The sequence below is a fragment of the Entelurus aequoreus genome, linkage group LG12 (genome assembly GCF_033978785.1).
Source record: "Entelurus aequoreus isolate RoL-2023_Sb linkage group LG12, RoL_Eaeq_v1.1, whole genome shotgun sequence".
Lineage (NCBI taxonomy): Eukaryota > Metazoa > Chordata > Actinopteri > Syngnathiformes > Syngnathidae > Entelurus > Entelurus aequoreus.
Genome location: NC_084742.1, coordinates 9492501 through 9508952, shown reverse-complemented (window position 1 = coordinate 9508952; position 16452 = coordinate 9492501). Strand labels below are relative to the sequence as shown.

Genomic DNA, 16452 nt, shown 5'->3' with positions numbered 1-16452 from the left:
AGCTCTAATTTGCGTTTTATTTAGCATGTTTGAAGTATGAAGTAAAGAGACGTAACTTAGTCACTAGTCTTGGTTATTGACTCCAACCCAGAATATTACACTGCCCATACCTACGCTCCTTCAAAGGCTGTGCTACTGGCTACAAAGCATTGCACTTTCAAATACAACAATGAGTAGAGAGGAGTGTTATGTGTGTATACGTGTAAATAAATGAACACTGAAATTCAAGTATTTATTTTATTTATATGTGTATATATATATATATATATATATATATATATATATATGTATATATATATATATATATATATATATATATACATATATATATATATATATATATATATATATATATATATATATATATATATATATATATATATATATATATATATATATATATATATATAATAAAATACATATATATATACAGTACATATATATATACATATATATATATATATATATATATACAGTATATATTTATATAGCTAGAATTCACTGAAAGTCAAGTATTTATTTTATATGTATATATATATATATATATATATATATATATATATATATATATATATATATATATATATATATATATATATATATATATATATATATAAGAAATACTTGAATTTCAGTGAGTTGTAGCTATAAATATACTCCTCCCCCCTTAACCCCGCCCCCAACCCCGCCCACCTCAAACCCCCACCCCCCCCAAATCTCGCGAATTTGGTGGTCTCAAGGTTGGCAAGTATGATATAAAGTGTGACTCACTCGATGGACAGTTGTGCGTTTGGTCCAGCTGGCCGGGGAAATTTTTTCCAGTTTATTTGGGTAAGCACTCCAATTATGTCGAAATAGCTTGGCTTCAAGTTACATTTACAGCGCCAAAGTCACTTTCACCTCACTCTCTCGGCTTTCGTTTGCTCCAACTTCTTACTCTTCCTTCGTGCTCTTTTCTCGAAGCAGTAGTTCATCCTCCGAATACTCATCATCAAAAAGAGAGGTTTTGAATCCCAATTTGTCCAAAAATAGTCGTCTTTGTTGTCTGTTACCAAGTCTGCCATGATTAGAAAAGAAGTACAAACACACATGTTGCCAGCAGTTGGAAGTGCGCTGCTGTGGAGCAGAAATCAATGCGCAGAAGAAAAAAATCCCGACAATGATTAAAATGACCAAAATATGGTAAATATTTGAAAACCATGTTTGTTACTACGCTATATACTGTATATACTTGCTGTGTTTATACAAAACGTTGATGGAGGGTTTAGAAGTTGTTGGCTTTGAAGGCTACAATGGTGGCCCCTATTACCCGCATATTCCAAGTATTTTTATCTTTAAAATCCGGAAAAAAGAAAAGAAAAAAAAGATGCGTGTTCTTGTCTCTCATAATGATTTTGAATGATAGGCAACATTTCGAAAAAAAAGTCCAGTTTCCCTTTAAAGGGCTGGATAAAATGCGTCCAATTACTGCAAGAGATTGAGAAGTTTGGTGCAGAAATGAAAATAAAAAACTTTTCCAGCATCGCCATCTTTTTCTTTCATTGTTTTTCGTAATGAGTTACCAGGCGCTGTTACATTCGAACATCATTTGCATGAATAAACCAGCAAAGCGGGTGCAATGTCTCAAGAGTCCTCTTAAGGAACGACATTACTTTATACTCTAAATGATGGGAACAAGTAAGGCTTCAATTAGCTGGTCTGCCATAAAGCCGCCAAGTATGCAATAACTTGCATGTCGGCTCATCTTTTTTCATATTGTTGAGGAGTAAATCTCCTGTTTTATTGTAATACCTATCATGATACACGGGTAATGATAGAAAATTTAATTCCAAGCGATGCAAGTCTTCATTTCTTTCCCACTGCGCCACTCTGTCACATTTTATCTCTCATATCTGTCCTCTATCACTGCTTTTGTATTTTTTCCGTTTTCTTATTTGCCTCCTTCAATTCGTCACCCCCACCCACATCACATCATCTTCAAATCAATAATCTCATACAAGAAGAGACAGGCACGACGGCTGGAAGGCAGCATGGTATCTAAGCAGCCTTAGATGATGCTGGTCTCCGAGGGGAGGGCGGGGAGGGGATAGCCACCTAACGAATCCATTAAATGTGTTTTAACATGAAAGGTGTAGGCTGCAGGCGCACCTGGGGGGATGCCGGTTGAGAACAAGTGTGAAATATGGAGTGCAAAAACACCCTCTCGGAATCTGTACACTAAATGTGACAACAGGTGGAAACATCTTTACAACTTACTAAAAATGCATGCACAAATCAATTTATTGCATTTAAAGGGGGACTTCACTTTTTTTTAATTTTGCCTACTATTCACAATCCTGATACGAGACGAGAATACATGTTTTTCATTTTTTGATGCATTATAACTTGTAAATCAACGCTAGCAAATGTTATCTAACAGTGGAGTCGCTCTATTCCGCCTGTAAAGCGCTCTAAAAACATCAAAACACCCTTCATCAACGTTTTATTTACACGCTGTAAGTATATACACTACCGTTCAAAAGTTTGGGGTCGCATTGAAATGTCCTTATTTTTTAAAGAAAAGCGCTGTACTTTTCAATGAAGATAACTTTAAACTAGTCTTAACTTTAAAGAAATACACTCTATACATTTCTAATGTGGTAAATGACTATTCTAGCTGCAAATGTCTGGTTTTTGGTGCAATATCTACATAGGTGATTAGAGGCCCATTTCCAGAAACTATCACTCCAGTGTTCTAATGGTACAATGTGTTTGCTCATTGGCTCAGAAGGCTAATTGATGATTAGAAAACCCTTGTGCAATCATGTTCACACATCTGAAAACAATTTAGCTCGTTACAGAAGCTACAAAACTGACCTTCCTTTGAGCAGATTGAGTTTCTGGAGCATCACATTTGTGGGGTCAATTTAACGCTCAAAATGGCCAGAAAAAGATAACTTTCATCTGAAACTCGACAGTCTATTCTTGTTCTTAGAAATGAAAGCTATTCCACAAAATTGTTTGGGTGACCCCAAACTTTTGAACGGTAGTGTATGTAATGTAGTAACAGGCACAGTCATAACATGTAATATTTACATATTTTGCTAATTTTAAACATACGGCGGCACATTAATTTCACTGATGCATCACAACAACACTACTAGGAGAGACAACAAACATAGTAAAACAATCACTTACTGTACAATAACTGCTCTCACTGGGATGCCGACTGATTAGATGTTCATTTATTCCCATTTTTGATGAAGAATTATTTATAATCTTCACCCAGGTTAAAAAAAAAAAGGTGACACAAACACGCGTCCTTTTCGTGTCTTTTTTCGCCATTTGTGGGTCGAAGTTGGACGTCAAAATTTACCAACTTCTCGGTTTATGGCCACAACCTTCTACTATCCAGGTGAGAGGCATGATTTTTAATCTAGAATGAACTTTTACCGACTCAGAGGCGATGCAGCAGCTCACCGGCTCAATATGTCAATGAAGCAGCATAAGCTAGCTAGCGCTCTGTGATCACGGTGTCGCCAAAAATAGTTTGTCCTAGGTGGCGCTTACAATAAAATCGCTAACACTTGTTAATATTTCAGGTTGGCGGTTTTTCAATGTTTTTTTAGAGGGTTTAATTGGCGGAATACTGTACTTTCATTAACTGCATTGTTAGCCACCTCGTACTTGCTGTATTTTATGACCTAGGCCTTGTTCACGCTGCAGGTCAATTTTGATTTTTTTGCCCATATGAATGTGAACAGTGTAATTCCAAATGTTCTTTTTTTTGTAATTCCAGGCCCCGGTTATATGTGGATATACATTGAATATGTGTGTGATGCGACGGCATTGTGAACACTCCCACGCTCTTGATGCATTCATCAGACCGGAACGTAATTAAAAAGCTATGAGTCATAATTGTCCGCCAAAATAGATGGTTACCAAATAAATGAGCAGAAAATAGGTGAAAATAATGTTTTAGTAACTCTTATCTTCTCCACTCAATAATTCGTTTAAAAAAATGTTGATTTTTGATTGCACATAATCCTTGAAGTTGCCACAAATGCGCCAGTAATAAGACCGACTAGAAATGGAGCCATGTTTACTTCCGTAAACACTGCAGGACGTGTGACGTCATGTCTGCATGCGGGTCAGTTTACGTTCACATGAGCAATCTCAGTTTTTTTGTAACGTAAAGGACTACATAAAAAGTTCGGATTCGAATTGGACATCTTACCCTGCAGTGGGAGACCTGTGTTCTTGTCTTACTTACATAGGGATTATAAATGACCGGCAAAATTCCCCCCCAAAAAGTGCAGTTACCATTTAAAGAAAATGAGCCACCTAACAACCCCCAGGTATTTTCGTATTTATAATCCTACTATCTTCGCTAAATCTATAAAACAAGTTATTACTGTGTCTCAAGAGTAGGGTCCTCCAACAGTTAGCTCGCCAACTGATGTATGGGAAGGGCCTTCAAAGGGGTGAAACATTTTTTGCGTTTTTTTTCGTAAAGTCTAGCCATGCGTGCGTGTCTGCTGCATTGTATATTGTGCTTGGTTTCAAAACATAATCCTGGTAAGTTACCCCCGTTTTTATAAAGTTAATCGAGTATCCAACATTCCACATCTTTCCAACCCTATGTTTGAGTAGCTCAACAAACTTGTGAACTGTCCCACTTGAAAGGTCGCTTTTGGAGCTTAGGGCTGTCATGACTTGATGAAAAAAACCGAACATGAGATTGCTTCCGACAGCCCCTCGCTCCACGAACCCATCCCATGTATACTAACGATGCGTCAAACGATACAGAGGCATCGATTCGTTATGAAAGGCAAGGAGTGATACTGTGACCCTCGCTGCCTTGATGTGTGTGTCACTTTAAGAAGAAAACAAGAGCCACACGGCGTATGACCATTAGAGAGTGTGCATGGACACTTAGACTTACAAATACAAAAAACCGAACTATTTGACAAATCAGACTAATATGGTGCATGGAAACGTAGCACTTGTTCAGAGCTCGTGCACGTTTTATAATCCTTTCTCCACAGCTATTCTAATGATTAGGATTTATCGATTTGTTTTTCCAGCAAAGAATAGGCTAACCTGCTAGTTATTAGCTCGTTAAAGCATGTTAAAATGTGACCGTTTGTGTTACAGATTGAACAAACGAACGTGTTAGAAATTGCTATGAAACGTAAAAGGGGTAGGATTAAAAAGGCTCTGCTTCTTCCAACTCCTTTTCGGACATGTTGTATTGAGAAACTGGAAATATGTGATGTACCATATTGTAACTCTATGGTTTATGGTTTAAGTTTATTCCGAACATGCATCTCGTTACAACATGATACATCACAATTTCCAGTTTTTCTTTACAACACGGTCAAAAAGGAGTAGGAAGAAGCAGAACCAGCAATTACCAACACTTTTATTCTCTTCCTGTTTTCAATTTGTACACTATTTACTCCATAAATAACAACATTTGAAAATAAAAATAAATAGTACAGTAAGTTGTAAATCACATAATGAGATGAATAGGATTACTGGTCAAAATGTTTATCATGATTCTTCTTCTTTGTACTTTGTAAACACGTTGAGTTTCAACAGTTTCTTAAAGCGGATCATGTTAGTACATTGTTTGACTTCTTTGCTTAATCCATTCCATAATTTAATTCCACATACTGATATACTAAAGGTTTTAAATGTTGTATGTGCATACAAATGTTTTAAATTAAATTTTTCTCTGAGGTTCTATTCCTCCTCCAGTTTTGGTCCAATATTTTCGAAGTAGTTATTGAATCTTTCAATTACTTCCTTCATATTGTCATTTGTTATGTTTCCGTCTGAAAAGTATTGAGGGTAATACCTCTTAGTCCTATTTGTAATAATGCTATTTAGGATGCCCCGTGTTCCTATCATATTTTTTGTTTCTGCCTAATAATTGACTGTAATATTATTTTCTACATGTTCGTAGTATGCTAGTTAGCTTGTTTTTTTACTTTTTGTTTCTGTTGATATTTTTGTTATACATTTTCCGCATAATGTATTTTTCATATTGCAAGCCTTTTTCATTCCCTTTGTCATCTATGGTTGATTGTCTTTTTTCTGCTTCCTATTACAGTAAGTTGTTTCTGTGGACAATATTTGTCACAAAGCATCACAAGCGTGTTTAAAAACGCACCATTTGCTTCATCTATGTCATGTTCACTGTACACATTGCCCCAATTTTGTTTTTCTAGCTCATCTTTGAAAGCAATCATACTTTTCTTTGTGCATAGTCTTTGTAATGCCTTTTTGTCGTACGTGTTCCTCTTCCTGTAGTTTCCATCATAGATTGTGAAATCAATACCATAACCATGCTAGTGTTGCTAATGTAATATAAAGTGTGAAGTGGTGTAAATATAAAAAGAGTGCCAAAATGAAGACAAATTAATGAATTAAAGATATTGCGTTCATACTTATTCACGATTCCAGCATTAAACATAACGATGTGTCATTAATTCCAGCAAATGTTAAATGATAAACTCCCACTTAACGACTCCTCTGCTGTCTGTTAAAAAAGTCATTGTTTTTTTACTGTAACAATACTGAATGAAACGGTACCCACACAAATTCTTAGTCACAATTTTTTCCCAAGCCCATGCTGTTAAATGTTGTATTTAGCTTTTAGTTACACACAGACACATTTTCAGAGGACCTCATACTGACAGCAGCTGTGTAGCACAGAGAAAAATTACATTATTTTTCACTCTATTTTGTTGGTGTTTGTTTTAGCATAAAACTAGTGGATGGCGGCATCCTATTTATGTCATAATTTCTAAATGACTGCGATATCGGCACTCTCTAATACAAAAACATCACACATCATTGCCAGCCAAAGATAAATCCGTAATGGTTGATTGCCATGTTCTCTGTAAAGGGTGGTTTTGTATTAAAATCGTGACATCAAACTGATGCTGCTCGTAAATGACGCAAAAGAGTATCCATCATGTTATTGCCTCTCTGGTGAGATACCAGAGACGCTGGCGGAGCCTGACAAATGTTCTCATCATGTGCGCTCCCTGCTAAGAAGCGTGAAGATGCCATGTGTCTGCAGCAGCTTCCATTCATCGAGGAAAGCTGTCCTGCTTGTGACTCTTGTTAATTTCTCGTATGCAGCCTAAATGTGTTTTCTCTATTTGCATTTCTGTCACTTTCAATGCAAAGTTTCAATGTGTGGTCTGTCAAAATGGAATTTCATTTAGCATGGTAGTTGGAGGGGGAGGGGGGGCAGCTGTGAGGGCTAGTAGGCGGAAGGCTCAATCTTCTTGCCATTATCTCACAATGGGCAATGTAAAAACTGCTGAAAAGATTTAGAATCTGTCTGGCTGCACCTTGAGCTGCTGTGAAAAATGTGCTATTTCGCCCCTCGCTTTTTTAGCTGTGAATAATGAAATAAATCATTTTTGAATGACTTCATCTCCTCTGTTATCAACTCTGCAGGACTTTCTGGGCCAGGCCCACTGTACTCTGGGAGAGGTGGTTGGATCTTTGGGCAGCCGCTTAGAAAAGCCTCTTGGGTGAGTCAACATCAGGCCTGAGAATGTGCCAATACTTCAATAATGCTACAATTCATATGATTAATGGTAAGTAGAGATCGACCAATTATCGGCCGGGCCGATTAGCGGCGCCGATATATCTGGCATTTTGACGTATACCTGCCTTTTTTTGTTAGTAACTACATCAGAATTACTTCAGCAGATACGATATATACACATATGATACTTGTTTTTAATGTAAAAAAATATATATATAAATACCACATATCAGGGCATCCTTCCCGATGCCCTGACCCTCCACTAAAAATTTCAGGAAAATCGTAGCATGTGTGACGTTATGATTTTACACCACAAGGAGCAACAATGGAGTCATGCAGTTGCGTCCCACCCACCACTCTTACCCACCCTTAAAAACCTTCAGGAAGATCGGAGCATGTAGAAGGAAGTTATGACTATTAGAATTTTCCACCACAGGGTAGCGATAATGGTGCATGTTTAAGGAAGTTATTAACTGTCATCACCATTTGCAGCAATTAGGAGTTGATGTATTGTGTTTTGTGGAGAACCATCAGATCATAGTTTGGCGCCATGCCACACCCAAAACAGTTGCAATGTGTCATCACCCATCTGATTGGTATCCGTCTGTAATCATCTAAAGTGCAGAAATGACAGTTACATGGGTGATGGTGTGGGGCGGTGTTCGCCGCTAGGCTCCACCCACTAAGAGTAGGTAGAAACTGTTGCTGACCCATTGGCACTTCAGGGTTTCATCATCATAATTTTTACCAAATAAGATCAAGATCTGAATTTGTGGAGCCGAGTTGTAAACGTTTCGTGTTTTGTGGAAAACCATCGGAGCAAAGTTTGGCGCCATGCCACGCCCACATCTTATGGCGTAAGCAAGATTTGTTCGCAATTTAACATCACCTTTATGTTTAGTATATGTAATTTGAACCGTGACTCATTTTGCCAAAGTCCCTAGGACAGGGGTCAGCAACCCGAGGCTCTAGAGCCGCATTCTTTAGCGCCGCCCCAGTGGCTCCCTGGACCTCTTTTAGAGATGTGTGAAAATGGAAAAAGATGAAGAAAAAATATGTACATATTTTTTAATATATTTTCTTTAGGAGAACAAACATAACACAAACCTTCCTAATTGTTAGAAATCCCACTGTTTATATTAAACATGCTTCACTGATCAGAGTATTTGGCAAGCACCGTTTTGTCCTACTAATTTCAGCGATCCTTGAACTCACCGTAGTTTGTTTACATGTATAAGTTTCTCCGATGCTGCCACAGAAAGACATGTTTTATGCCACTCCGTCTCATTTTGTCCACCAAACTTTTTATGCTGTGCGTGAATGCACAAAGGTGAGCTTTGTTGATGTTATTAAAATGTTGGAGTGCTAATCAGGCATATTTGGTCAGTGCATGGCTGCAAGCTAATCGATGCTAACATGTTATTTACAATAACTGTATGTACATATTGCATCATTATGCATTGTTTGTAGGTATATTTGAGCTCATTTAATTTCCTTAATGTCCTCTGTGTATTTAATTGGTATGTGCATGTCTCATGACACATTATCTGTATGTAATATTGGCTGCATTTCAGATAGTTGTTAGTGTGCCATGTTGTTCCAGACCACTGGACCATGTTTTAGTACGACTTTGGTAAGCTATGAAGCCGCACCGCTTGATGGATTGTACTGTGCTTCAACATACGAGTATCATTATGGTGTGTGTATGAGGTAAGACATATTATCTGGTATTTTGTTTTGCAATATTATGCAAAAGCAACTTTTATTACCTTCTGGTACCTGCTGATCTGTATTTGGGATCTGCATAAGTCCTGAGTAATTGCGCTAAAACATACCGGTGTAGTGAGTTTACATTATTCACCTAAGGAACTTTAGTTATTAGAGAGTTTCAGTCGGACGGTTTTTCACGGGACACATGTCGGGCGGATGAGGAGATGCTGCTCCGTTATCGTTTTAAGTAAAGTCTGAATGTCATTAAAACAGTTAGCTCCATCTTTTGACACTCCTTCCACTCTGGGGAGAAGACGCTGCCAAAGGTGAGCCACGTAAATAAGACCGCCCACAAAATGGCGCATCCTGAAGCGACTGTCAGTAAGCGGCTTGAAGATGGTCTGTAAAACATAATCTATGCAACATTTTGACCAAAGAACCACCAGTACATGTTATGTAGACCACAAGGAAGTAATTTCAATTTAGAAAAAAAAATATATGACTCCTTTAATGCGCCCTATAATCCAGAGCGCCTTATATATGGAAAAAAAAATTATTGTGATGTAGAGAAATTCCATATTTTTACCAATTTTCCCAGGAGGTTTTGAAATGCAAATGTTGATGCTCCACTGACCCGCAGCATTAGACACACATGATAAAGGTGTTTGTAAAATCCCCCTGATCCTTTTTGGTGCTAAATTAACCACAACATTAGCACCGCATAAAACATTGTGTCGCTACGTTTCCTAAAAAATCATGTTTAAAAAAACAACTTAAAGCCTTGTCCAGCCTTTTACTACTAGTCATATTTAAATAAGTTTTACTGCAAATGAATATCGACTCCAAATCTCAGTTATCGGCCATGTTGACTATTATTAATAAACGTTATTGGCCCTGAAAAAGCCATATCGATCTCTCCTTGTGAGAGGAACACAATCCAATAGTGTCAAGTCGGGGTGTAACAGTAAATAGCAAAGTAACTGGATAATAACCGGTCTGAAATGATGTACAATAAATCCATATGCAAAATAATTAACCTCAAATAAGCTCCAGCCATATAGTTCAGTGGATAAGAATGTCGGTTTCTTGCCCTGCAGGGACTACAGAGATATATGGCTGAATTAAGATGGGTGGATTTTAATGTCTGGTTATTGCAATCGGCGCACATCCCTGGCTTAAGTAGATTTATTCTGCAGGCGAGGTTTGCATCCTGTTATCTTGCAGCTGCATGTGTTTATGTTTAAATGTGCATATCTTGGTGTGTCTACAGAATGTTGCAGTCCTGGCATGTCATTTGATGTACTTTGCTTTCAGTCAAAAGCTCAATTTACAACTGTTGCTTTTTAGTATGGTAATCAGCAAAGGTTGAATGTGAAAAAATCAAATCATGCTGGAGCCATTTAGAATTGTTTTTCATTTTCAAAACCATTACAATATAAAATCATAATTTTTTTAAACTATGCCAAAAGGTGCATTAACAAAGTTTTGAGCAAAGGCTGTGAATACTTACATTAGGGAAGGGATTCATACGTCCCCATTCTTGGGTGGTTCTTGCGTGAGAGAAAGAGGGGGCGGTGGGTTAATTGTTTTGCGATGCAGTCTGCTGAAAATGATGAAAAGCGCCACTATACAGAGCAACTGGCGCTGTGGTCAAAGTTGTAATTGCCACAAAACACATTTTAAGATATCGAAAACTCTATTGCCATCTGGTGGCTATAATGGATAGTGCACCCCCTTCAATTTCTCACGTTTCTTGTGTCAGGTAAATCCTGATGAATGGGGCCGTATGAATCCCCCTTCCTACTGTATGTACATGTAATTATTTTAGTTGTTTATTTTTAATGATTCCCCAAAAATAAAAATAAAAAAAGTTTTCACATTGTCATTTTGGGGTATTGTGTGTAGAAAATGAATTTATTGCATTTTAGAATGGGCTGTAACGTAACAGTGTGGAATAGCAATGGGAGAAATAATATATTGTTTTAAATGCATCGCAATTCGGACATGTACGATAATAAAATTGATTAGTAAAGGTCAATAATGGATAATTTATTTATTGTAAATAAGGTAACGCAGACAGTTCTAAGATTTGACTGACACCTCACCGAGAGATCCGACCATTTCCTTTATTATAGGGTACTTACGTTCCAGTTTTGAACACATTTTTATTAATTTGATGAATATGGAAATTAAGTGAAGCGTGTGAATACTTTCTAGATGCCCTGTATAACACATACATTCATCAGCCTAAATAGCCTTACTATCTTGCACTATATCAAGACAATGCACACAGTCACACATGCACACACATCTTAATGATAGTTTGTTTTTCTCTTGCTCATCATGAAAAGCCATGAATCTGGTACCACTAATGATCTCCTTTCCCTGTTTCATTCCCATTTGGCTTCCCTCCAGTAATGCCTTTTTAATCTCATTTGCTTGTTTGCTTATTTAAATCCTTGACTAGCCCTCTGGTGTAAATGGTGCAGGGGCTGGCATCCCTTTAGTGAATGTTGTCATGAACCTGGCAACCTGTGTTGATGCATCTTGTCTTTTTAGGGTGTGTGCATGTGTGTGTGTTATCATCTCAGCCACTGTCTGTCCATCCTTATGTTCCATGCAGCTAAATATAACCTCTTCAGAATATCTTTACCTAAGGATGTACCAATCAAGGATTTATGCTGATTCCGATACCGATCATCCATGAGTTAGATTTGCAAATACCAATACTGATCACATGATCACGCCCTGTGCCGGCTTCCTGATGGACTGGACTTTCACACTACCATGAATGAAATAATTCAATACCTGTACCAACTCGGCATTTTTACTTTTTCCCCAGCTCGGGCTTTCAGAGTTTTTCCTTGCCCAGATTTGGGTTCAGATCAGGGGATGTCAATGTGTTTTGTGAAGACCGTTAAGGCACTTGTGATTAAGGGCTATACAAATAAATCGTGATTGATTGACATGTACTAACGGTACATTTTTTCTATTTATTTATCGTTAGTACTCTTGACAGTTTAAAAATATCAGCACAATATTTAAACTAGTTCCTTATTCCCCTTTATTCCGTTCAATTGTTTGAGCAAAACAAAGGTAATAGTACACAATGACTTAACTAAAGCAAAAAAACTACCATCAATTACTCACCTAAATGCTTTGGTTTTTGCCCTTAAAGTCCTACTGTGTCAAAGGAATTAGTTCCTGACTTTGCAAACATTAAAAAACATTAACATACAAAAATGCTGACACTTAAGTACCAACCATATTTTAATAATAGCCTTGGTGTCGACACCACTGATTTATAGATTGATCCGCCTGTGTTGTGCACTTGTAGCCAGGTGCGACAATGTTGACACATTAGATGTTAGATCATTTTCTGTTACGCTGGCGAGGCATTGTGATGCCGAAGGTCATCTTTTCAAGATGCAGAGGTGTCAGGAAGCGGCTTGCAGGTGAGAAGAAATGGTTTATTCTAGTTGCAGACAAAAATATGCTGCGCGGTGCCCGCGGCACGGAAAACAAGAAGGGTAGCCAAAAGATGCTGGTAACAACACAGACTAGGAGCGTAAACGAGAACGTAACTTGTTGCATGGGAGCAAACAAAACCACCAGACCGAGTGAGGCCAGGGCATAGACTATATAGCTCTCTGATTAGTGCCCGGGAAACAGGTGAGCATCCCGCACTAACCAGAGGCAGGTGAGTGTAATCTGCCGTCATGGCAACTGAACCACACAAACTCAAAAGGTGCTGAAAACACAAGTGACTCGAAAACGTAAACAGACTATGATCCGGGCAGCGGATCATAAACTTTTCTCCCTAACTCTTATTAATCTACTTGTTATTTTTCTGTTAATAGCTGCTTACTTTTTGCTATAAGACGCTTCCATTTACACTTCTTTAACTTTACTAAGCTCTTCTTTCTTCTCTTGTTTCAAGCTTGCTCTCTGTTCTAATACTTGAAAATTATACTTTAAGCCCCCCTTAAGAACTTTCAGTTTTGGTTGATTTTGTCGGTGCCAGTGGACCAAAGCAGTAGTGTTTAGCCTGAAGGAAGACCACATTTCCCATGAGGACTAGCGCATAGCGTCGTTAATTGTCAAAGTACTGTCATGTACATACAAACTGACACTATAATACCACAATGATGCAGTATGACTGATATTTCCACAGCAGGAACCTACATATTTTACTCAAACTTTATATTTGCGGTTTGCAGTCATTGCATTGTTTTTTTCTTTATACAATATGTTTGAGTTGGCCGTGTCAGTGTGGAACTGCAAACTATCAAGCTGGTGTCTACCACACAAATTTCCGATAGCTAACATTAGCATTATCATTTTGATTTGAGCATCGAAAGGTACTTACCAGTTTAGCAGGAACAGAGTCAAGGCTGCATCGGTCTGAAATCCCTCCTTGTTTCTGAGCTCACGGCAGCGAGTGAAAGCTAGGCCAATGTTGATCCTTCACTGTCCTTTTATCCGGGTAGCCTCCCCTTTTTTTGTCTCCTCAGACAAAACTTTTAATTTTTTTGTTATTTTGCAGCTTCTGCCATGATAGCAGTAATTGCACGTAAGCGTTTGCATCAACTTCGGTCTTTTTAACGAATGGGGAAAGGGGGAGTGTTGTATTCCGTAAAGCAAGTCAGCACATTTGTAGTTTTTTACGTGGCAGGGTTCCTGCCACCCTCCTCAAAGTTGCTTAGTGCTGATGAAAGCGATAAAGACCCACTCAGGCCATGACAGAGATTTCATTCAACTAGTTGTAAGTCCATCTATCATTCCCAAAGTTATGAAAATATTTTATGAAGTTTGAAAAGTTACTTAGTGCTGCTTTAAGATCCTAAGAAATGTGGTTTTTTGCTCTAATGAAGGTGATTATTATTACCCTAGGGGAGTATCTTTTTTTCTATTTTTTTTTCTTTCTTTATTTGATATGGACATAACAGTTACATTTGACAAACCAGATGCACTGCCTTAAGTTTTATAGCAAGAAAATGCTAATTTTCAACACCTGTCCACAGGATGTTCATAGGATATAGAATAGGTGTTAATATGTTATAAAATATACAATGAATCAAATTTACAATACAGTAATAATGTGTACAACTTTGTTCTGATTTCTGCCACAGTTTTAGATGTCTGGTGAAGATGTTTAGGTCGTTTTTTTTTATCATGCTCTGTTTGTGTTGTGTTGTGCTTGCTCGTTCCTCTTGTGTTATCTTTTAACCTGCCCATTGTACAGCACTTTGGCTACCCCTGTGGTAAATTTTAAATGTGCTTTATAAATAAAATTGATTTGATTTGCAGTTTTGATTCAGTGGGAAGAGTGTTCCACAGTCTGGCTGCATTAGAGGAAAAGGTGGACTGTCCAAAAGATGTTCTGGACTTAGGAACCACTCAGTTCCCACTGATTAAAGATCTGGTGTTAGGTCTGCGAGAGCCTTGACATCTGACAGCCAGACTAGAGGCTAGCGGTGGCGCATGATTAGTTAGACATTTAAAATGCAATTTCAGTGTGTTAAGGATATACAAAATGTTCAAATGTAAAAAGTTTGTGTTTCTTAATGACATCACAATGATGCCACCTCATAGGTTTTCTGTCAAAACCCTTGATTGCCTGGTGGTACAGGGATATAACTAGCTTCAGGGATGTGGGTGAAGTTTGCGACCATGAGGTTAGACAATAGGAGGATTCAGAGAATATCATTGCGTGTAAATAGAACAGAGCAGCTTGACGAGACCGTTCTCTTCGAATGAAATTAAAGCAGCTCAAATTTTTTACACACACTTTTTAGCTGGCTTTGGAACTTTAGATTATTGTTAAGAATTATTCCTAAGTACATTGTCTCTTTAACTTCTTGGATAATTTCATTATCTAGACATACCTTAAATAAATTGTTTGAAGGTTGTGCTTTAATTTAGAAACAAATTGAAATTATTTTCTTAACATTCAGTGTTAATTCAGATTTTTGAAGCCAGGTTGAAATGTTAACTATATATTATGTCAACTGCTGCCCAGCTAGAGTTGAATTCTTTGCACCTTGGCAACAGTTTATATACATGGCAAACAACAATGGCCCTATTACATAGCCTTGTGGCACTCCAATGTCATCAGAGCAAAGACTAGATTTAATGCCATTGAACTTAACACATTGCTACCTGTCCTCGAGATATGTTTCAAACCATTTTTGTGCTTGAACAAGATATTTTAAAATGCCAGAGTTTTTTTTAAATCAAAATGCTGTGGTCCACAGTATCAAAGGCATTTTTTAGGTGTAGAAACACAGCACCAACAACTTGACCTTTGTCTAGACAGATCTTAATCTGTTTGAGCAAGTAACAGTCAGCTATTTCTGTGCTGTACTTTTGCCTGAACCCAAATTGTTGGTGATGGAGCAGTTGGTTCGACTCCAGGTGTTCTATTAGTTGCTCGGCAACTACCTTCTCTAAAATTTTAGACGCAACAGGAAGGATAGAGATTGGCCTGTGATTTTCAGGTGTGTTCTTTTCGCCTATCTTGTGGATCGGTGTTACTACAGTAGTTTTCCAAGACTTTGGAAACGTATTAAATCGAATAGAAAGGTTTACTAGGTGTGTGATAGACTCTAACAGAGTATCTTGGTGTTTTTTTAAGCAGAGCTGTGCTAGGGTCATGGATGTCTTTTGACATTGAGTTGCACATGTTAGATATAATTTGTACCTACTGTACATTGTGTATGGAGGTACACAATTAGCTGCTAGCTTGGGAAACAGGGGACTATAAAATAGAATATCAGCCTGAGGGAATTGGCATTGAAAGGCATTAATCATACTTTTTCATGAGAATCGTCCGATACTGATTAGTGGCTGATCGAGCGGCACATCCCTAGTTTTACCATTCTTGACGGTTCTCTGTATCTTCTCGAGAAAAGGTCTTCTATTTTGTTTATTATTAATAATGAATGAATGAGTGACATAACCTTTTCTGCTGCTCTGTATTTTATAGAATGCCTTGTTTTCAGGTGAATTAAGTTGATTGCTTGTATAAAGTGGTACCTCAGTTTACGAGCTAAATTGGTTCTATGTTAAAGCTCGTAACTCAAAACACTCGTATTTTAAATTAGCGCCGCCCATTGAAATGAATTGAAATCAATTTAATCTATTTTAACATGTAGCATGCCTTTAAAAATATATATTTTAGATAAGAA

General features: G+C 37.6%; 1 protein-coding gene across 2 annotated transcripts in view; it reads left to right on the top strand.

Annotated features, from left to right (window-relative positions):
* LOC133661417 (copine-8) overlaps nt 1–16452 on the top strand; it is a 182356-nt gene that overhangs the window by 66058 nt on the left and 99846 nt on the right. For both annotated transcript variants that reach the window (XM_062064599.1, XM_062064600.1), the window contains exon 6: nt 7459–7535. In XM_062064599.1, coding sequence (XP_061920583.1) covers nt 7459–7535 — 77 coding nt within the window. The remainder of the gene's footprint in view (nt 1–7458; nt 7536–16452) is intronic.